Here is a 23619-nt window from a genome sequence, read left to right as displayed (position 1 = left end):
CGATATACAACAGTGTATGTGATATTGATTTGGTACGTTAGATCATAAGACTGTGGAGCTTCAGTTTTTCTGGATAAAAAGCACATTCACATTGATCTACATATACAAAAAAACAAGTCTTGACTTTAAGAGCGCATATCATGGTTAGCCTGAAGCTAATGTGGGCGAAAATAATGAACTGTTATCAAAAACTGTAAAAACTCAGGTTTGCTAAGCAACATTTGCATAACTGTCTTTGGTAAGTACGTATGAAAACCTTTATAGTTAATGTAAATTTTAAATGTTTTTTTTTGTGCTTCAGAGGAGAACATCCCATTCTCATTAAAATATAGAAAAATGTATGAAATTGAACGTCAATAAAAAGCAGCCAGGCTACTTTCTAAATACTTAAATATAGAAAGTGAAGGATAGAGATATACTGTAAGTCAGATAAAGATATTTAATAAATAAAATGAGATATACCTTTATTAGTGCAGTATAACATTCATAGTCTATTGAAAAAAGGTCAATATAGTAGAGTGTAGTAGTAGTATGGATTAATGTATTATAAAGTAAAGTAAGATACTAACATAGTAGTAAAACATTGTATTTAGTTCTGGACAGCAGCGGTGTTTCTGCTACTTACATTCTGCAGCTGCAGCCTGCTGACAGTCAAGATACAACTACATATTATAATGTCTATGGATTTAGAATGGAATAAAAGTACTGAAACTTTTATGGTAATATGGTGTCCCAGAGGGTTTGTCAATATAGTGTAACTGATGTAGGTAATTCTTTTTTATAATTGACCTGCTTTTATTTTAACACATACTAAAATTTTTCTTTTTTTTTTTCAGAAATAAAAACATTCCAGGTTTTTTTCCTGAAATTCATCACCAACAACCATGATATTTAACTAAGAACAATGTTAAACTGCTGAAAGAGGTGAAGTACAAGCCGTCCAGAAAAATCTCCAGAACACACAGAAATTGTTTGATACGTTTAACAGATAGATGGAGCCAAGACCCGGCATGGAGAAACATCAGCACTCTTTCAAGAGTTTTACTAAACAGACTGATCTCAAAAATCACCAGTGCATTCACACAGGAGAGAAACCACATCACTGCTCGGAGTGTGGGAAGAGTTTTACTAAACAGAGTGATCTCAAAAAACACCAGCGCATTCACACAGGAGAGAAACCGTATCACTGCACAGACTGTGGGAAGAGTTTTAATCAACAGGGTCATCTCAAAAAACACCAGCGCATTCACACTGGACAGAAACCGTATCAATGCTCAGACTGTGGAAAGAGTTTTAATCAACAGAGTAATCTCAAAAAACACCAGCGCATTCACACAGGAGAGAAACCGTATTACTGCTCAGACTGTGGAAAGAGTTTTATTACACAGAGTGATCTCAAAACACACCAGCGCATTCACACTGGACAGAAACCGTATCACTGCTCAGACTGTGGGAAGAGCTTTAATCTACAGTGTACTCTCAAAATACACCAGCGCATTCACACAGGAGAGAAACCATATTACTGCTCAGACTGTGGGAAGAATTTTACTCAACAGAGTAATCTTCAAAATCACCAGCGCATTCACACAGGAGAGAGACCGTATCACTGCTCAGACTGTGGGAAGAGTTTTATTACACAGAGTCATCTAAAAAAACACCAACGAATTCACACAAGATAGAAACCGCATCACTGCTTAGACTGTGGGAAGGGTTTTATGCAAGAGTCATCTCACATTGGGTACATTTACATGCAGTCTAGTAATCCATTAACAATCTAATTACTGGCTCAGTCGGAATAGAGCACGCCCATGTAAACACCTTAATCAGAATAGAATAGTCCGATTGAGCCCATTTCGAATTTCTATTCGCAGGGGTGATAGTGTTTCGGCGCCGCGCCGGAAATCTGGCGTAGCGTGGCTCTGTAAAAAAAAAAAAAAAGCTTCCCCCACCCACTACGAAAAGTCTTTTCCCCCCTATGTTTGACGTGTGCAGACAATTTAAAGCTCAACGCAAGCCTTCCATCCAATCAGAAATAGGAATGGTGCCACTCATGGGCTCCGAGTCCTCCGGGCATGTTAGTTGAAAAAACTGGTTACGGCCCAGATAGTTCAGTGGCAGCTTAAAATTCGGCGCATTATGACATCATAACTGTAATAAGCAGAGGTGGAAAAAGTACTAAAAATTGTAATTAAGTAAAAGTACCTTTACTTTGCTAAAATTCTACTGAAGTAAAAGTTAAAGTGCTTTTTTGCGTCTAATATATTTTTTGTTTACTGGCTAATGAGCTTTACACGTGCTTTACCCACCCAAATAAACTTAAAGCTTAATACAGGGCAGCTGCGTATCAGCATGAGTGGCGCTCTGAGCTGAGTGGACGGCTTGGATGAAAAGCGCGATATATAATGTAATTAAATGTATTTAAATCATTATGTATATAACAGATGTGCCGAATTTTGAATCCCAGGCAGAATCCGACTCTATTTTGCGTGCACACGCGTCTGGTAAACATGTGGGCGCTAGAGGTTACTCTCGCGCTGTCCGTTAATATTTATTCAGAACACAGCAAGATATAAAGCCAAACAAAGACTCTTGTTAGACAGTGCTAGTTTAGTTGTATATAACGAACGAAAGACTGGTATTGCAGAACTATACTTAAGGCGTTTTAGCCTTAATGGTCACTATTAGGAGAACATGTTAAACACAGCTTAATCGTAAAATCTGCGAAGATAACCAAGTTCAAATCTGAATACCTGATATTTACATCTGCCGAAATGATACCCCTTTCATCTCAGCACCCTTTATGATGAAGAGCACAGCGCAATCTCAAATAAAATTTGTGTAATTTTTTTTACAGCGTACAGTTGGAACGAAGTCAATAAACAAAACTCTAGGTTGACACGCATATGCTTCACAGTATATTTGATAACACAGAGACAGTCCTTCTGCATCAGTAAAAGGTTTATTTCCTTTATTCATGACTGGAACTGATTTTATATACGTTCCTTTGATCGCAATAAAGCAGCTGAAGACCTCCGTGGACCAATGCGCGCTCTCAGGACGCGCATCGCGCGGCGGGGGTCCCGAAGCCGAAACGCAATATAGGCAAGGCTGCAGGTAGAGACGGCCCGCAAAGTCTAAACACTATATTATTTAACTATAACAATACATCATTAATAAGCTTTAGGTTATAAATGTATGTAATTTAGTATGAGGACGTCGTTGCCTCGTTATTCCATGCGCGAGCATCCACCGGCGCATCTGCACCAATTTAATGTTTTTTTATTCAATTGTTTTTCCCCCAGCATTTTATTTTTTACTCAGTAATGGAGAGTACTTTTTTACAATTACTTTTGTCAAAATGTACTTGAGTAAAAGTAAAATTACCTATTTGAAAAATGTAATTCATTACTTTCCACCTCTGGTAATAAGTTATTATTGTTTATGAGTATCTAAACATATGTCAGCAAGCAGACAAGTTATATGAATAATGTCCCAAATGTTAACCGATAGTCGTTTAGAAAAAAATAAACTAATCAGCACGCAATGTCAATGTCACTGTCACCGCGTGTGATACTCCTTGCGATTGCTTTGCTGAATTTCTTAATCGGCTGATTTTTAGCTTCATCACGCGTCGTTTGTCGTGCAGTGTGAGAGGGGAAGGATGTCCGATTAACTGCCCAAACGAGCAGCCGATTGTTTCCAATATAAAAGCGAATTTCAGTTAAATAATAGCGAAGTGAAATAAAATATATTTATCTTCAGTCAAAGAGCTTTTTTTTTTTTTTACATTTTTTATTTCCAAAAACTGCACTTTCACAATGTGAGAGAGAACGAGTGAGAATAAGCATCAGGTGTAATATAGGAGTAAGTCCGTGTAGAAAGCATAAATATAAATCCTTATAAATGTCAGAAAAAATATAGCTAGTAACTAATAGTTACTGTGCACATTTTAAGTATATTTTATTTTATAGTTACGACTGGTAAACAGAGGCATCTCCGCTTTCCGACGCCGGTCAGCAGGCAGTAGGCTTTCTATTCGCGATGTCTTCAGGATTTGCAAAAATGAAAAATAAATGATTTTCAGCGCATCATTCAAGCTTCCACAGCAGTAGAGTTTAGATTATCAGCCCGAGCCTGACCCGATTCCCCACCCGAACTCACACATGCGCTCCTCCACTCCGCATTACCCACTTGTCTTGCAGAGCTGTGTGTAGCTAAATAGCCAACAAAATTGAGCCTTCTGAAGTGAGGAGAAAGATTACATAAGGTGAGCTAAATTTGATCCAATGCGAAGGACAGTCAGAGGTTTGGAGCTAATTCAAGTTAGTTGTGGATAGAAACAACACGTGTGTCGGCTTCGTAGAGTGTGTTAAGCTGTACGTGTGACCATTGTGCACTTTGCGCAGCACTTAAATTTAATCCAGAGGCGAAAAAGCTGACATCCGTAATTTTATCATTTTTGTTCTCAGACATTAAGGATATGCATTTATTTCTGGAATATGTAAGGGACAAAATGAACCTCAGTTTTTTAAAGAACTATAATTTCTGTATTTTAAGCTAATAAAAATTGAAGAAAGGTTTTGTAAATTATTGTATTGTATTAGAAGGTGATTTAATATCAGGGGACACATTTGCTACTACAAACCAAAGCCCACTGTATAAGCTTTATTAGCTAACTAAAAATCCACCCATAGGATAGCCATAGCAGGCCCACAACATTCCGAAAAAGTTCTGCGATATTTTTATTTTTAGTGTTTTAAATCAATGCATTGACAAAACAAACGGTTATTTTAGTCAAATAAAATAAACTTAAAGCCAGAACAGGTGAACTGAATGGGTTTGGCATGCATTTAAACATTATTTTCTGTTAACCAGAGCACGTTTTGTTTTTTGTTATTTAGTAACTTATCCGACAAGCATTAATAATATCACATCAGAGCGTTTCTACCTCAAAAACATCCAGAGACTTAGTGAAAGACATAAGAGTGATGGTGAACATGGGGTTTCAGCCCTGGAGTGAAGTAGTAGAAATTTAACTGTATTGATTAGCACATAAATTAAACTGAATTAACCATCCTGCTGAAAAGTCAGGTTAATACGGAGCTTGGGAGGGGCCCTGGATAAAAAAAAAATTAAATCAATTGAACGATATAGCAGTTCGTGCTCACGTTTTCTTTAATTCGAGTGGAAGATTTGCAGTTCGTCCTCACAATTTCTGTAATTCGAGCGAACAATTTCTGTAATGCGAGCTAAGTTTTTTTAAGCGCACTAAGACAAGAAGCCAGGAGGGAAATGAGCATTTTCCTTTCTAGGGCTGTTACAAGGCTGCTGTGATTATACAATTATATACAAACCTGCTGATTATTAAAGCTATAGTGTTGCAGGTAGAAAATACAGTGTGCTGATATTGTCGTAGCGGTGGTGTCTCCACAGCGCGTGGGGAAGAGCCGAGCGTGGCGTGAGGGAGAGCCAAACCGTGGCGTCCCCACAGCGCGTGGGGGAGAGCCGAGCGGGGCATCCCCACAGCGCTCGGGGAACTAATTGGGTCTGAAAAGTCGCTTTATATGGCGACAAAGTCGCTAAGTTGGCAACTGAATATCAGCTAATCCTATTATTATTATTTGAGAGATTTTTGTTTATTCATTTAGCAGTATATCAGCTACCTATTATTTTTTTATTAATTATAATTATTTTGATTTATTTATTCAGCTCTGTCTTAACTGCAGCTGCCACTCAGGTAAAAAGAAAAAAAAGTACATGTTGTTTTCCAGTTATCACATGTATTGAAGAATGCAGTTAATTGATGTACACTTACTGCAAGTGTAATTGCAAACAATTCAAACAAGAGCCTGATTTCAGCTTTGTGATGCTACCAAATATCCTAGAGTTAAATAACGTTTAATTTTTATTCAAAACCAGTTACTTAGCTGACAATCTAAAGTTGCAAGCGCTTTATAACAAACAGTTAATTTTAGCTCGATAGCTAAAGTTACCAGCGTTTTTTAAATCAGTATCTAATGTTAGCTTGAAAGCTAAAGTTGCAAGTGTTTTATAACAGGCAGCTAATTTTAGCTAGCTAGCTAAAGTTGCATCTAATGCTTGGTTACTAGCTAAAGTTGCAGGCGCTTTATAACAGGTATCTAATTGTAGATAGGTAGCTAAAGTTGCAAACGCTTTATAACCAGTAGCTAATGTTAGCTTGCTAGCTAAAGTTGCAAGTGCTTTATAACAGGTAGGTAATGTTTGCTAGGTAGCTAAAGTTACCACATTTTTTAAAATCAGTAGCTAATGCTCTTTGTGTTTATGCGCGTTTATCCATTTTGATACCCAGCCTTATAGAGGAGCGTGATATTAAAATCACAGCTTAATAACCTAAGAATGCCTCAACCAAGGGTGTCAAAAGTATTCACACTCATTACTCAAGTAAAAGTATAGATACTGGGGATTACACATACTTTTGCAGAAGTTGAAGTATCAACTCAAATCTTTACTTAGGTAAAAGTACAAAAGTATTGCTTTTAAAACGACTTAAAGGTATAAAAATAAAAGTAATGTAAGGGAAAGAAATTGACTTTATAAACAGAAGCCTTGGCTGCACTACATGAACCTATATTGCACAACCACCAATTACTAGTTGCCTGTAAGTATTGTAATAAAAAAAATATTAAAAACTTGTCAAATTTACAGCCCACACAAGCTCTCCAAACAAACTTACAACACTGAATCATAGCCTTGATCTAGCAAGCAGACCTTGGCAAGTACCAAGACACAGCAAACATTTTAAATTCACCATTTGTGCATCACTAGGTTACCACAAATTGTGTCCACTATTGACTGTAGGAAACATTCAGTTTACCTCCGAAAAGAGTTGTTTTTACATACAACCATTCCGAAGCCTCTCGCTGCAGCTGGCGACGCATTATTGTCAGCGCAGTTCACTCAGAATGCTGTGTATCTACTTCTTGTGTCAAGAATCAAAACACTGCAGCGGCGTGTTTGTTTTTATAGCCACGTGACATCACAGGGTCCGCGATGTGACTATCGCACATGCGCACATCGCAATGTCTATGCTTAAACAATATATCGTGCATCCCAAGGGCATAGCATCAAATCTTTCATCATGCAGGAACTGCTGATACAATCCAGCCACATGAGGTCTAGCATTGTCCTGCGTTTGGAGGAACCGAGGGGCCACTGCACCAGCATATGGTCTCACAATGGGTCTTAGGATCTCGTCTCGGTACCTAACGGCACGCAGGCTACCTCTGGCGAGCACATGAAATGCCTCAAAGAAATGCCTCCCCACACTATTACTGACCCACTGCCAAGTCAAGCAGTTATTATTGTCAATACTGCATATGTACAGGACATACAGACAATTGACATTCAGTTGCTCTCCTTCCCAGGATGATGAGTGAGTGTGTGTTGGGGGCAGCATTGGGATGGGGGGGTGGAGCAGGGTGAGAGTTCAGCCAGAAAGCATAGGTACTGAAGTGGTCTGTGGTCCCCACCTGCAGAACGACTCCTTTGCTGAGTATGTTTTGTTGATTGAAATTGATTGTCAATCAGTGTGGACAGTTCATTTCAAAGAAGTTTGATTTACTTGGAGTTATATTGTGTTTAAGTGTTTCTTTAATTTTTTTTGCATATATATAATCACTATTTATAATGGTATTATTTGCCGTCCAGATGCACTTGAACTCCATATAAGAAATTTAGGTGAAATCAAAATAAAGGTAAATATAGTGTTGAACCGTTTGTAGTTTCATTTTTAGTATGGAAAAAAATATTTTGTTTTAGGTAATATCGCCCATCTCTATGTGAAATGCTGAAAAACACTTCATGGGTTTAAATAGTCATATCGCTTTTCAAATCTACAGTCTTTTATTTACTAAATGTGTAGCTACACTTCCAAGACAACTAATAAGATGTGATGATATTTAAGGTGGAATTGAAAATTCAGGGAAAATGTTAATTCATTAGCTAGAGTGAGCGTAAAATGAGTAAAAACAAGATACATTTTGTTCAGATAGCTGGTTTACTGGTTAATGTAGCTGGTTCATTTATATAGAGATGATGAAATTGTGGGTAACACTAGCTTCTGTAAAACTGCAGCAGGTCTTGGAGCTGCTGCTCTGAATCTGCTGGTGTAGAGCTTCTGCTGCTCTCTGGCTCTGCAGGTGAAGTTGGGCTTCGACCCGATGCTGTGAGAGGCCACCGCATCCACTATATTGATTTAGTAAACAAATCAGTTAAGCCATAGACATAAATCTTTCAAAAGTTTCATATTTGTTTTTTATTTTTAAACGATTTTGACCTACATATTAAAAAAAAAAACGCCTTCAGTTCAGGAGTGCATAATCACTGTCAGCCTGAAGCTAATGTGGTGGAAAATAATGAACTGTTATCAGGGATAGTAAAAAATCAGGTTTGTGAAGCATTGATTTAGATTACTGTCTTTCATTTATATGTGTTTTTTTAATTTTTTCCCATTTTCTCCCCAATTTACACGGCCAATTACCCAACCCATTCATTAGGACTCCCCCTATCACTAGTGATACCTCAACACACCAGGAGGGTGAAGACTAGCACATGCTTCCTCCGATACATGTGAAGTCAGCCACCGCTTCTTTTCGAGCTGCTGCTGATGCAGCATTACCGAGCAGCCAGCGCGCTTGGAGGAAAGCGCAGCGGCTCGGCTCCAGTACATCAGCTCACAGACGCCCTGTGCTGCAGACATCCCCGTAGGAGTGATGTGGGGAGAGAGCGCCATCTACCCACCCAGAGGGAGCAGGGCCAATTTTGCTCCCTCTGACACCGGCAGCTTGATGGCAAAGCTGCATGAGCTGGGGTTCGAACCGGCGACCTCCTGCTCATAGTGGCAGCGCTTTAGACCGCTGGACCACTCGGCGCCCTATATGTGTGGAAACTTTTATAATTAAATTTTCTGTTTACATCCTTTTAATTAAGAACGTCTAATTCTCACTGAAATATTGAAAAACAAATGAAAATTTACATTTTAAAATCTAATAATTGACCACTATTAAGAAAACAGTAAATAATAAGCAAATCATATCGTGTGACACTGGCAGCCAGGTTGCTTTCTATAACTTTGAATATAGAAAGTGAAGAATAGAGATGTACAGCAAGTCAGGAAATTACAGATAAAGATATTTATAAGATAAAACGAGACACCTTTATTGTAAACAAAAAAGAATTCAACATAGTACAGTATTAATAGTATGGATTAGTGCATTTCAGTGTAAAGTGAGATACTAAAGTAGTAGTCAAACATGGTATTCAGTAGTGGACAGCAGCAGAGTTTATTCTACATATATTTTGCGGCTGCAGCCTGCTGACAGTCTTCTGCAGAACGTGCTAAACTTCATATTATAATGTGTGTAGCGGGCAGAGGTGTGGGGAAGGTTTTAATGAATATTTTCTAATGCTGCTGCCCCAAATATTCCTCTAGGTTAGGTGTAGAGGGGAGGACTTTTATTTTGACAGCCATCGATTGGCAGAGCGTTACCTCATGCTGCTTGTAGTCTCGCGGGACCTGCACAAAGTAGCATTTGGTCTCGTGGCGGCAGGTACAAGCTCCGGTCGGGAAAGCTTTGTTTTAAAATAACTCATTGGAAGACAGTTTTATCGTGCTTATTGACTGGAAGAGACTAAAGGAACACATGGTGGATTTTTCAATAGGCACTGTGTGTGTGTGTGAAGAATAGATATTTTAAGCAGGTATGGCTTGGTGTTTTTAATATTATATTGTGGTAGTTTGAACTGCAGTGGATTTAATTACTAGCTTTAGGTGGTGTACTGGGCATAAATATTAGTATCTATTAAAAGCTTAAGTTTACTCGTAATTTTCAGTTTATTAAAAGAAGATCTGTTTTATTTCAAAGTGAATGTGGGAGCACCAGGAATCAGCTGGGGGTGTGTAGCTGCTGAGTGGTGGGTAAAGTTTGTTTTACTTAATTACTCCATGTGACATAGGTAGCTAATTGTGTGTTCATGCTTTTATATAGTGTTTGCCTTGATGCTGAAGGTGCTGTGAAGGAGATTGAGTTCTGGCCTTCACATTTACTACTAATTGGTATGTATTATCTGACTGGTTACTTATTTATGTAGTAAACAGTAGCTAACACAGTGAATAAGTGGAGTGGTACAGCCATTGATAGTAGCCACTGTTTTTCTTCCCTCTGTTTTTTTAGTGTATTGGCTCTGCATTAATTAATTTTTAGAGTTTAAACTAAAATGAAATTAAGTTAATATAAATAAATATAGACTATAGACCCAGGGTTGCCCTAGTCCATCATACCATATTTATCTGGTGCCTTCCAGTATAGCTTCAACGTGTGCTTTAACCTCTTACTGCAGAAGCGCCCTCTAGCAGGCCTGTTCTGACTGTGTAAAGTAGAATGCTTAAGAGCGCCAAATATTCTAGACACACCGACCAACTAACCCACTCATATTCTTTAGTAACTACTTTAACTACCTGCATGCAAATTTACAGTCATCTACATGAAACCAGTTGCCAGAAATCTCTTAACTGAAAACAGCCTGTTTTTTTTTACATTGTTTACATGGGAACACGCCTCCCCAAAAAATAGCCTTATAAAATATTATTAGTATGTAAAATAACATTAGATTACATTATAGAAAATTCACTTACTATCACAGCATCCACAATACAGCACTGAACCGCAGATAAAATATCCATAAAGTCCTTTATTCTCCTGCTCACTTCTCCTCACAAACACGCGTTTAGTTTCAGCACAACCGCAACGTCATATTCTCAAGCTGCTAGCGACCACACAATGTAATGTTTTCACATAAAGTTGTACGTGAATACAAAGTTAAGGATGTCCTCTTCTAGATTCTGTGGTGTTTATTGTTCCACAAACCACTATTTTTCTTGAGTGATCGTCAGTTCCTGTGTGCCTTATTACATTTCAATTAAGCAGGTTGTTAAGTCATCAAATAAGGTACCAGGGGTCACATGTGTATGGATTTAGAATGGGACAAAATAATAGAAGCTTTTATGGTAATATAAAGGTGTCCCAATATTTTCTATATAGTGTAACTGATTTAGGTAGTTCTCTTCAGTCAATTGACCAGCTTTTATTTTAATACACTAAATTATTTCTTTTTTTTTCTTTTCAGAAATTAAAATATTATAGGATTTCTCCTGAAATCTATGAAAGAGGTGAAGCACAAGCCATCCTGAAGAATCTCCAGAACACGCAGAAATTGTTTGATACATTTAACAGACAGAGGAAACCAAGTCCCAACATGGAGAAACATCAGCACTCTGTCAAGAGTTTCACTAAACAGAGTGATCTCAAACTGCATCAGCGCATTCACACAGGAGAGAAACCGTATCACTGCTCAGACTGTGGGAAGAGTTTTACTGAAAAGAGTAATCTCAGAAGACACCAGCGCATGCACACAGGAGAGAAACCCTATCACTGCTCAGACTGTGGGAAGAGTTTTACTCAAAAGTTTGAGCTCAAAAATCACCAGCGCATTCACACAGGAGAGAAACTGTATCACTGCTCAGACTGTGGGAAGAGTTTTAATCTACAGAGTAATCTCAAAATACACCAGCGCATTCACACAGGAGAGAAACCGTATCACTGCTCAGACTGTGGGAAGAGTTTTAATCAACAGAGTCATCTCAAAAATCACCAGCGCATTCACACAGGAGAGAAACCGTATCACTGCTCAGACTGTGGGAAGAATTTTACTGAACAGTGTACTCTCAAAATACACCAGCGCATTCACACAGGAGAGAAACCGTATCACTGCTCAGACTGTGGGAAGAGTTTTTCTACACAGAGTAATCTCAAAAAACACCAGCGCATTCACACAGGAGAGAAACCGTATTACTGCTCAGACTGTGGGAAGAGTTTTACTCAACAGAATCATCTCCAAAAACACAAGTGCATTCACACAGGAGAGAAAACTATCCAAAATTTGTTCCACGGCAATTAAAAGTGCAAATCCTAAATCTTTCAGACAGAACACCTTATCCTACACTAATGTATTACTCTATCACTTGGGACTCGTTTCACCAGAAACAAACATGAACTGAATTTAACAATCGATTTTACAGGTTCAGCAAAATTATTCTTATCCAGGGATGATGTTTATTGAATTTCCTGTTATGTTTTCTTGAATGTTCGATATTCCAGAACATTCTTCGTGAGACAGAGCTCAGTTTTTAGGGTAGTTACAGTAAGAGTTCAGTTCTGAAGAAGGGAATGTCATTCAAGTTTGAACTACGGCATTGCCAGAGCTTGCTCCAGACATTAGATTAGCATTAGATTAACATAGTCTTTAACATTTAGATGTCATAGTTGTTGGGAGTAGAGTAGGATTCTTGCAACTAAATGATTTTGTTGCTGGAACACCCACTACACCCACTTTACCTATTTTTGGTGGCCTAATGTAATTTAATAACTTCCCCCACCTGAACACACACATACCGCAAACCCCATCCAGGATGCACTGGAATTAGAATAAAAGCCTTTGTAAATGACATATTTTACTTTTTCATCTCTCCAGTCCTCTCAAGAGACCTAAATGCTAGTTGGGTAAACCTTGTAAATATTTTGACATTCCTCCAGCAAACAGTAATTCAGACAACCGTCAAACTTTGGACTTCTACGACCTTAAATAGTCACCATCTGTGATTGTCTCCCAAATGAGGTGGACCAACAGTGCCATCACCAGGACGAAGACCGACTGCCATTATAATACTATATAATTCAACTTTCTAAAATCCACAGAAACGCAATCCGCAAAGAGTTACTGCAATTTAAGAGTTTATGCTTGGTTATTCCTGCAAAGCATTGAGAAAATAAGACTCATTTAGTTAAAAGAAATGTTCAAAGCTTTGGATTCCATTCCCAGCCTTGTAAGCTGAAATTCTGTGGTGTAAACTGATCTCTCTCACACCCGTCATGAATTCTGATCAACAGGCCAGGCGAAGAGAATTTCTCACAAAGAAGAACAAATAAGAATTTACATTAACTAAATAAAAAGTTATTTTACAGAATATTTACTAAATAATATGCCACTTCTGGTATATGGGTATAGATGCTGTCCTGATAAAATTTTCATACACAGTCAAGTCTGAATCAACAAGGTTTAACTAGCATTTGATAATTTTGCTTTATTTTGTTATTAGTGGTTTAACAATGTTTGTATTATCTTTTCAATTATTTAATTGGGTTGAGTGACTCTTTGTTTTCTTTTTGACAAGGTACCATCCTTTGTTTCTAATTTCAGGATTATCTTGAATGTTACCAACCTATTTGAAGGAAAAACATATAATTTACATTTATTGTGATTCAATTCTAAGATTGTTTTCCTTGAATTAATCCTCATGAATTGGTATGCTGAATATTGTATTTTGATCCACTGGTTGATTAAGTTTTCTTTTGGTTTGGTCTATTAATTAAAAAAATATGAAATCTCAGAAATTGCTCCGAACCCAATGAAAACACAGACACGTAGGTTGCTCCTTTCCCAAAGCCCACAGAGCCAATGGTAGCCTTAAGGTTAAAACAGATTCAGTCAGAGAGTGACAGACAGAGTAGCGGTGGAGAATGAAAGTGGAGAGTGTCCAGGATTACGGATGGATCAGTTCAGTTCAGCCTTGAGTGGTAGTTGAGGAGTTTGAAGTTTAGCTCCTTTAGTTTAGTTTAGCATTTTAGCTTCAGTTTAGCGTTAGCTTAGCATTCTTAGTGCAACTCATTTAACCTTCTTTAAGCATATTAATACTAGCTTTCTTAGTTAAGACAACTACATCAGTTTTACGATCTATGAAGCCACGCATTATGCATACCAAGTTTCAGCTGAGTAGAGACCATCAGGCTCAACCCAGAAGCCACCAGTCCGGAAGCGACCAGCAAGCCAGCTGAGAGCGAAATTTCCCGTGGGTTCTGAAGGGACACCAGGAAGTCAAACCATCTTGCAGACAGACTCACGTGATTCTTTCTCAGGGTGAAGAAACAGACGACCACGCTACAGACGGACGGCACCAATGCAGGCCCACTTTAACATCTCAGAGTAAGGCGGAGCTGGCAAATTGTTTTGGTTTGGTTGAATCCTTTATAAATCTCCCTGTAGTAAAGATAACTTCTTTTCAGTTGCTTGGTTGTGAATAAGAACTGGCTTCATAGACTTAAAATAACTTAGTTCATCCTTTAGAAATCCCCACTTAATAATTTTCATTAATCTGACAAGTCATTCCTTTCTATACCGATATTATAACATGTTTTTATTTTCATTCTCATTTACCTTCATACACTGTGATTTGATATCTAATGGCTACATTTTTGACATTTTAATGGGTTATTAACTCATATCTGTGTGATTTAATAAAATTCTTTTTATATTACAAAACCTGTAATTTCAGTGTGTTTTCTGGATAACTTGGTTAGGAAAATTACTGTTCCCTGTAGAAGAAGACACATCCCTGAAATGTCTTGTGTTACTAATTAATTGATTATTAATCTAATTTAATTAATTTAACATCTTAATTAGCACCAGGTATTAAACTGCTGAGCTCACTACACTGAACAGATTTCAATTTAGTTTCGCATTCTATACATGTAAGAATGCATGAAAACATTCTGCCAGATTTCTGAAGCTTTTTATAAAAGCACTTCATCAATATCTGCTTCTTGGCACCCTCCAGTATCACAATTTTTTTGATGTCCATACAGTCTTAGGACATACAGGTGCTGGTCAACGAATTAGAATAATTTGAAATAGTGCAATCATGAAATTCTTTGAATGCATTTTTTGTGCAGAAAGCAAATCAGGTGTTCACCGCACCTGTCCTACTCGTTAGACTAATCACAGAACTCGTTACCTGGAAAAAAAGTTTCTCAGCTGAGCTTTCCAAAAGGCCCATTTAGGCCATTTAACTGTGACACTGTTGTTTTATTGAATTAGAATAATGGAGAAACCGTTTCATTGAATTAGAATAAATGCTCGAATTTTTGTTTTCTGTGAAGAGTGTTCACTGTGCAGTATAAAGTCAGGGTTGAGTAGAATTTCTAAGTTGTAAAATCAATCATGGGTAAGCAGCGCGACCTCTCAACCGGAATAGTGGCTCAAATTCAAGCCCTTCGCCAACAAGGCTTGACCCAAACTAAAATTGCTGAGCAGCTCGGCATCAGCCAGTCTTCCGTCTGCAAAGCTCTCAAGAAAAACTGCAGCAAGCGCACCAACTGTTCCGGCGTCCGAAAAACTTCTGCTCGCGACAACAAGCAGCTGAGAAAGATCGCAGTCAGCAACCACTTCCGAGCTCACCGACTTGTGGAACAAGCAGACCGGCGCTGACGTCTCCAGATCAACCACTTACCGTCGTCTGCGCGAACTCGGCTTCAAATCTCGCGTTCCAGCAGTAAAACCGATGCTGAACAAGAAACAAATGGAGAAACGGCTGAAGTGGGCCAAAGAACACGGGGAGTGGACTGCTGAAGACTGGCAGAAAGTGGTCTTCAGTGACGAATCACGCTTCTGCATCTCCTTCGGTGACCAAGGTCCTCGTGTCTGGTGTCGTGGTGGCGAAACCTACAACCACGAGTGCGTGAAAAGATCCGTCAAGTTTCCCCAGAGCGTTATGGTCTGGGGATGCATGTCCGCTCGAGGTGTAGGGGAAACTCTGCTTCCTCAAGAAGACTGTCAATGCTGCCGTATATCAAGATGTTCTGGAAACGTTCCTGATTCCGACTGTTGAGGAACAGTTCGGCGAAGAAGACTTCATATTTCAACAGGATCTTGCACCGGCTCATGCGGCAAAGTCGACCAAAGATTGGTTCACTAAAAAACAGCTTGAAGTTTTGGCATGGCCGGCCAACTCGCCTGACCTCAATGTCATTGAAAACCTTTGGGCCATCGTCAAGCGGAAAATTCGCGACAGAAAGCCTACTACGCTGGACCAACTGAAGCAGAACATCGCCACTGCCTGGGAAGCTGTGAGTGCGGAAACTTGCGACAAGCTGGTCAAATCGATGCCGCGGAGACTTCAGGCAGTCATACAAGCCAAGGGGGCAGCCACAAAATACTGAGAAAGTGATGATTGTAATTATAATAAAAATTATTCTAATTCAATGAAACGGTTTCTCCATTATTCTAATTCAATAAAACAACAGTGTCACAGTTAAATGGCCTAAATGGGCCTTTTGGAAAGCTCAGCTGAGCAAATTTTTTTCCAGGTAACGAGTTCTGTGATTAGTCTAACGAGTAGGACAGGTGCGGTGAACACCTGATTTGCTTTCTGCACAAAAAATGCATTCAAAGAATTTCATGATTGCACTATTTCAAATTATTCTAATTCGTTGACCAGCACCTGTACAGTTTACAAGACAAACAAAGAGGATAGAAAGATGAGAGCACGTTCTGGCTCTCATTTTCTTTACAACCATATTTATACCACTTTCTAGGAGGGACAGACATTCTAGAAACATCCATACTCTTACAGTCATCTCTTATTTGTGCCTAGTCATAAAAACGTGACCAAAGTGTTGAGTTAATGTTCTAAATTTTAGGGTGTCATGTTCTCTTAGAAAGGAAGTAAAACTAAGATTAAAGGGTAAAGTCTGGAACAGATCATTAAACGTGTGATCACGCAGGACACAGCAAATAGGGCATGTTCTAAGTTCTAGCGCCTCTAATTTAATTTGATTGGTTGTTTCTCTGAATCAATCACTTTTCTTTCTGCCCTCAGAAAACTTTAGTGTAAGTAAAACTCCCATCTGCCCATTTCACAGCTTCTGCTCGGATAAAAGACTCAAAGACACCTCTGCTTCTTATTAGAAAGCCGTTACAAAACCTTTTATTTTATTTCATTACTTTTATTATATTTATTTCACATCTAAATCAAAATTTTTTGAAAAACCTTTATTTTGTTTTTGCTTCTATATTGGACATTGTCCGATCCAAACAGCATAAAAGTACTTGCACTATACTAAAATATTCTTATTTTTTACATTTCTTTTGGTCAATTTTGACCACACGTCAAATTAAAAGCCCTCAAAATAACCCACTCTCATTTTTTGGCAAGTCTGTGCCTGAAGAAGATTCAGTTTAGAACCAAAACTTTGCAACAAAGGGGGGACAAACCTCTTAGCCAACCAATTTGGCCATTCAACATGGGGGTCCAAACAGGCATGAACCTCATCCCCATCATGGGAGGGGAAATACACCAACTCTTACTGCACCTGTAGGGAAGAAAAGCAAAAATACAATTAATTAAGAAAAAGTAAACACACTAAAATAAACCACATGAAAAAAGCACAGAATACAAGAATTTTAGCACACTGATGAAACACTTATTTAATCTAATACGTGCAGACCACCACCAGGAAAATGTGGCACTGCAGTCTTAGGCTAGGCCAGTCATCCCCGTGGGGTCCAACTCCAGATGGAGATGCAGAGCTATAAAGGCAGCAGCGGACACATTTCCAGGGGCAGTTATCTGAATCCAATGATTAATTTTTCCAAAAGCCTCAAACTGGAGGAACAGGAAATACTGACAGGTCTTAATAATCCTCCTCCTTTCACCCAAAAATCTCTCTTAGGTTCCTAACACAATTAGAAAAATCATAAGAGCGGACAAATATGCAGTTAAAAAACTCACCCTGGAACAATAATGAACCCCCTAACCTCAAACTAGCGGAGCAGCAGTCCCTACTACAATTACGCTGTGATAATCCATTATCATCAAACCCGCTGATAAAGGCAGCGCCACAGTAATTATGGATAGGGACGCCTATATAGAGGAAGCAGAAAGACATTTAAATCAGGAGGAATATTATAAAGAACTCCCTGCACCTATTTTTCTAGAGAGTTGTTACTGTGCACTGGCTGCTTTACTATCTGTGGCTTTCTCTGCATTGCTACTGTGCACTCTCACTGCTTAGCTATAAGTGGCTTTCTTTGCACTGCTAGTGTGCACTCTCTCTGCTTTACTATCTGTGGCTTTCTCTGCGTTGTTACTGTGCACTCTCTCTGCTTTACTATCTGTGGCTTTCTCTGCACTGCTAGTGTGCACTCTCGCTGCTTTACTATCTGTGGCTTTTTCTGCACTGCTAGTGTGCACTCTCTCTGCTTTACTATCTGTGGCTTTCTTTGCATTGCTAATGTGCACTCTCGCTGCTTTACTATCTGTGGCTTTCTCTGTGCTGCTACTGTGCACTCTCTCTGCTTTACTATCTGTGGCTTTCTTTGCATTGCTAGTGTGCACTCTCTCTGCTTTACTATCTGTGGCTTTTTCTGCACTGCTAGTGTGCACTCTCGCTGCTTTACTATCTGTGGCTTTTTCTGCACTGCTAGTGTGCACTCTCGCTGCTTTACTATCTGTGGCTTTCTCTGTGCTGCTACTGTGCACTCTCGCTGCTTTACTATCTGTGGCTTTCTCTGCGCTGCTACTGCGCAAGCTCTTCTTTACTTATTTGGCTCTTGCTGCTGCTACTGCGCACACTCTTCTTTACTGGCTCTCGCTGCTTCTGAGTGCTGTTGAGGTGTTTTATCCACACAGAGCGCTTACTAACTGAACCGGTTCTGCACGTTTAATCTCTCCGTACCCGGGGACACAGAGCCGCTCAGCGGGAGGGAGTAGCGGGATCTGCCCGAAGGCTAGCGGGCTCTGCTACTGAGTCCTTAGTGCCACTGTAAGACCTGGTCGCTGCGAGCATTAAGCTAACGGGTCAGAAAAAGCCAGAAACACAGCAGCGGCATGGCGTTTAAAACCTCCTTGCCCTGCAGTGGTAAAGCTTTAGTTCTGAACCGGTCCGTGAGCCCCGCACTTTGATGGTTCGCCATTTCCCACAAATCATAAAACGCGGGTTGTGCTGCTGTGAGCAAGTGGATTGACCTTAGTGGGCGGGGCTTATTTCCAGATGCCAATAACTGACTAGTCCCCACCTACCTGTTAAAACAGGGTCTCAACCAGTCCAGAAGCGTAGCTAAGAAAACAAAACTGAGCAAAAAAATACTGAAAGCACAAACACATTTCTTATAATCTAAAACACAAAACGGAATATTAAACTCTCCGTTTAATATTAAATATTCGGGTTACAGACATGATTTATTTTTTATATCAATAGTAGTCCTTTTGTTTTTAAATTTAAATTCTGTGGTTATGGATTATACTTTCGTTTCTCAAAACTTTTGTCCTAGTTTTGACACCATATTACTAAAGTTACTGCTTCATTACTCCACATGATGCTGCTATTATCAAGTGAATAGGGTAAACCTGCTGTGAAGAATATTAGTTGTTAAATTCTGTGAAACTGACACCAATAAATCCATTATTCCTGATATTTACTTGTTTAGAAGTATTTATCCTCTCCAGTAACACAGATGTTGGAGAATCACAATATCGTTTTTCACTCTACAATTTTAGTGTCCAATGCATGACTTGTTACCTGCAAAAAAGTAGCCCAAATAATACACACAGTCAATTTACAACATTATGACCACCTCCTTATTTCTACGCTTACTATTTTTATAGATCTACTTTAGATCTTTGTAGTTCTATAATTACAGACTGAAATCATGTATCTGTTTCTCTGCCTTCATTATTATCCTCCTTTCACCCAGGACTTCTGTACTTTAATACAATACAGATTAGCTATTATAGCATCCACTCATATCAGCACAACACACACTAACACCTCATACACCACCACCATGCTAATCCCTGCAGTGCTGAAAATAACCACCCACCACGCAAATAATAATAGCTGCTCTGTAGTGGTCTATACTGTGGGGTTCTGTGTACTGACGAAGAGTGAAAGAGTAAGAATAATAATAAAGTATACAGAGAAACAGATACAGAACTACAGAGTGTCCTATATGATCAGCGGAGCTAAAAAGATGCTCAGTGAGTGTATGGTCATAGGTGTATGGTGTATGGAGCTGGTCATAATATTCTGACTTGACTGCGTATAAAATGGTTAAGGGTAAATTAAATACATTTTTCCACAAAACAAAATTGGTACCACATTAATATAAGACTACCTTTATAAAGGGTTATAAATGGTTTACAATTAGTTTATTAATGGTTACTAATTAGGTTGTAAATGCCTTAATCAGGCATATATAGAAAGGGCAACAATATAGATGGCTGTGGGTTCACTATTTGGCAAACAATAGGTCTTTTTGTTGCCCTTTCTACATATGTGTTATAACTGATTATTAATTATTTTTAAGGCATTTACAACCTAATTAGTAACCATTAATAAACTAATTGTAAACCATTTATAAACCCTTTATAAAGGTAGTCTTATTGTAAAGTGGTACCACAAAATTAGTCCCTGTATGTGTATAGTGTATTTTTCCAGCATTATTTAACACTATGTTTTTCATAGCTAATTTCAACCCGGATGCAAGCCACTAGAGATGGGCCTGTTCCTGTTGGTGAACTGATCTTAGAAGAAGAGGGAAAGCACCACGAGGTGGCGCTGTGGAGAGAGGCAGCGCTGGCAGAACTTGCCCTCTTGCAGCTTACAGAAATTACACATCTGAATATTGTGAGGTAAATTATTACTGCAGCTGTTTAAAGGAGGTGGTGTTAATGTTGTTATGGTTGTGTGTTGAGTTGTTTCAAGGGCAAAGCAAACTCACATTGTTATACAAGATGTACACTGATTACTTTAGATTACATTAAAGTGTCATTTCTTCTGTGCTGTCCCAGGAAATATTGACAAATGAGAAATACTGTATTTTTTCGGTATTCAACTGTTTAATGGTGAAAACTGGAAAAAATATTTTTACTTGCAGAAACCAGAGAAAAAAAACAGAAGTGGGATTGCGGTATTTGGAGTCTCTGTGGGAAGCAACACCACTCTCCTTTTGACAGAAGATATGGAGGAGCTCATCGTTCCACACAATGTACTGATCAGCTAATTAAGCACCTTCCAATCATCGTAAACATTTCCTATGAGGGAGGCGTTATTTGTTCTATTGGCAGCCCAGCTTTTACAGAGGCATAAGGCCTTAAAATGTCTTTTCACATACTAATCCAGTTCTAATCTGACCCATAATCTGTTTGTTTTTCCATCCCCTGTTTTCTCCTTTTCAGTTTAGGGAAGAAGTTATATACATGGACTTGATTTGTAGTCAATAACGAGTATAAACTTTTGTTGAATAGCCCACCTCCGATCTCCCCCAATATTCCGAAATACAGTGCGATAGTTTATATACACAGATAGTTTATATACACAATACCTTCAGCTAGTCAAGCCACAATAAGTCAACTGACAAGAAATGCTTAAAAATGCATAAATATTATAGAGATATTTTCAGCAACAACTGGAAAGTTATGCATTTCCCCGACATTAATTTTCCATTCTATTCCCCTTTCCTACCTATTCATTCGTGCTTGTCATCAGACCTTTCCTGGCTTAACTACGACAAGGAACTGTGTGTATAAGAGTGCTTTAATAAACTAATCTGTAGGCACTGTGTGTATAAACAGTGTTTTTAATAAACTATCTGTAGGAACTGTGTGTATAAACAGTGTTTTTAATAAACTATCAGTAGGAACCGTGTGTATAAACAGTGTTTTTAATAAACTATCAGTAGGAACTGTGTGTATAAACAGTGTTTTTAATAAACTATCTGTGTGCTTTTAAAGTTCTCACTGCCTTGCTTTAAATATCATCATCCTTGGAATTCTACCAGTGAAGTGTGGAGCTACTTTGAGTTTGTTGTTAATGGTGTAAAAATAGTGATTTGTTTTGTATGGGTTAAGCTATGCCCCTATCACTAGCACTGTGGTCTATTGGGAGCATTAGCTAACAGCGCTGTATTTCAGAATGCTGGGGAGAACAGAGGTGGGCTATTCAACAAATGTTTGTATTTGTTATCATGATTCACTACACCCTAAGTCCATTTCAGTTCACCCTTAACAACAAACCATTTGTCACGTCTTAGCCCTGTCTCATGTCTCTGTGTGTCTTCCCCACGTGACCTGTGTCTCCTGTCAGTATATTTCCACCAGGTGTTTCTCATTTGTAGCTCCGTCCCTTCCCCAGGTGTTTCCAATTCTAGTGTGTTTTATGTTACTATAAATAGCCCTCCTCTGCCACCTTGTCCTCCGTCGGTCTTTGCACCTTCCCCTGTTGTTTCGTCTCTCTCTGTGTTTCATAGTTTCTCAGTGTTTCATAGCCTCTGTTCTTCACGTCGTAGTTTCTATGTTTATCACTTGTTCATGTTTCTAGTTTCTTGTTTATTTCCGTCTTCCTTGGCTCCTTGTAGATACCCCTGCTTTGTGTTTATTAGTTTATTCCCTTGTATATATTTCCCTAGCCCTGTTAGTTTATTTCTAGTATATCTTGTTTGTTTAGGTTTATGTTATTTTGTTTCACTGTTTATTTTGGTTATTGGTTTATTATCTTTGTTACGCATTTTCTTGTTTCTTTGTTTATTTGTTATTTATTTAATAAATTATTTATTTATTTCGCCCTTACCTGCACTTGTGTCCGCTTTCCTCGTCACCCTGCCTGGGTCACCCCCATTTCCGTGACACCATTCTGCTATCTGAACTTTTTTTGTTCCATATTTTTCATTCTGTTGTTCACTTGTGTTTTTGCCTTGGAAAAGTGTTTATTTATTAAGCCAATTGCACTACCTCACATCATACTACACACACAGATGTTCATATCTATGTACAACAATGAAATACTTATATAATTAAATCATTAACATAAAAACACATTTTTGTGCATTATATTTATTGTTTTATTTTGTTCTTTTTTTGTATATTAAAAAAAAAGTTATTGCTGGAAATGAATCAATCTGCTGTCAACTTCAGGAAGCTTCGGTTGATTGATCACTTCAGAACAACCTCAATGTACAATGTACAAAAGTTCTAAGTCACTCAGATTTAGGAGACTCGGTTAGTCTTATTTAGAAAATGTTGACCATACATTTATTATGATATAAAATTGTAAAATGTGAAGTTTTAAAAACAGTTAGGTTTAGTTATTCTTGTGATTCGACTACTACTGATTCATTGAACAGAATAAAGTGAAGCTTGTGCAACTGGAAAGTTATTCAGCTCTTTCTGAGGTAAGATGTGGTGGATATGGTGGTGATAAATTACGATATTATAAAGTCACTTTTCATATTGTATGGGAATAAGTAATGTTTTATGTGATGTATGATAATATGGAATATGTTTATTTGTATATCATGTATTTATGGTGATACGTTTTTTATTATTATACGTTTATTCGTTGATAATCTCAGAGGCTCACTTCGTGGCTGCTAGCTAGCTTTCTAGTTATAATTACCAAACATGAACGCTAGCCAACACCTAAACGCGGTTCTCTTTCAGAAAAAATACCTTAAATGTCTTTAATTGATACTCGGATGTACAAATTAAGATCATTCAAGTTTTCAAAGAGGTAAAACCTGCTTTCAGTGTCTAGCCATAATAAGAGAAAGTGAGCAGCTAGCCATAGCTCACTTTATCTCAGTCCTAGGCTGTATTCGAAATGGCATACTACTATACTGCATACTGCACTAGTATGTCCTGCATACTACACACTGCCCAGTATGTAGTATTCAGTAATGCAACCCTTTTGA

General features: G+C 38.4%; 4 protein-coding genes across 11 annotated transcripts in view; 3 read left to right on the top strand and 1 right to left on the bottom strand.

Moving 5' to 3' along the window:
* Positions 1-13932, top strand: part of LOC125801515 (gastrula zinc finger protein XlCGF7.1-like) — a 158302-nt gene extending 144370 nt beyond the window's left edge. For 2 of the 3 annotated variants that reach the window (XM_049478318.1, XM_049478319.1), the window contains exon 2: positions 11167-13932. In XM_049478318.1, the coding sequence (XP_049334275.1) occupies positions 11296-11997 (702 nt within the window). In that variant the 5' untranslated portion in view covers positions 11167-11295 and the 3' untranslated portion in view covers positions 11998-13932. Of the gene's footprint in view, positions 1-9809; positions 10097-11166 lie in introns of those variants that run through there. The other variant, XM_049478317.1, reaches the window with a different exon arrangement.
* LOC111190863 (zinc finger protein ZFP2-like) overlaps positions 1-23619 on the bottom strand; it is a 671215-nt gene that overhangs the window by 174182 nt on the left and 473414 nt on the right. The window lies entirely within an intron of this gene.
* The window catches only part of LOC111197417 (NACHT, LRR and PYD domains-containing protein 12-like), a 396972-nt gene that overhangs the window by 310508 nt on the left and 62845 nt on the right, over positions 1-23619 (top strand). The gene's annotated exons all lie outside the window — the stretch shown is intronic.
* Positions 825-1718, top strand: LOC125801522 (zinc finger protein 239-like). Its single transcript, XM_049478328.1, has one exon. The coding sequence runs from the start codon at positions 993-995 to the stop codon at positions 1677-1679; it is 687 nt and encodes a 228-aa protein (XP_049334285.1). The 5' UTR covers positions 825-992; the 3' UTR covers positions 1680-1718.

The sequence above is a fragment of the Astyanax mexicanus genome, chromosome 4 (genome assembly GCF_023375975.1).
Source record: "Astyanax mexicanus isolate ESR-SI-001 chromosome 4, AstMex3_surface, whole genome shotgun sequence".
NCBI classification, from domain to species: domain Eukaryota; kingdom Metazoa; phylum Chordata; class Actinopteri; order Characiformes; family Acestrorhamphidae; genus Astyanax; species Astyanax mexicanus.
This window is presented reverse-complemented; position numbering and strand designations above follow the sequence as displayed.

Excerpts from the sequence above, each read along its gene's own strand:
- LOC125801522 (XM_049478328.1), top strand. The coding sequence starts at position 993 with ATGGAGCCAAGACCCGGCATGGAGAAACATCAGCACTCTTTCAAGAGT.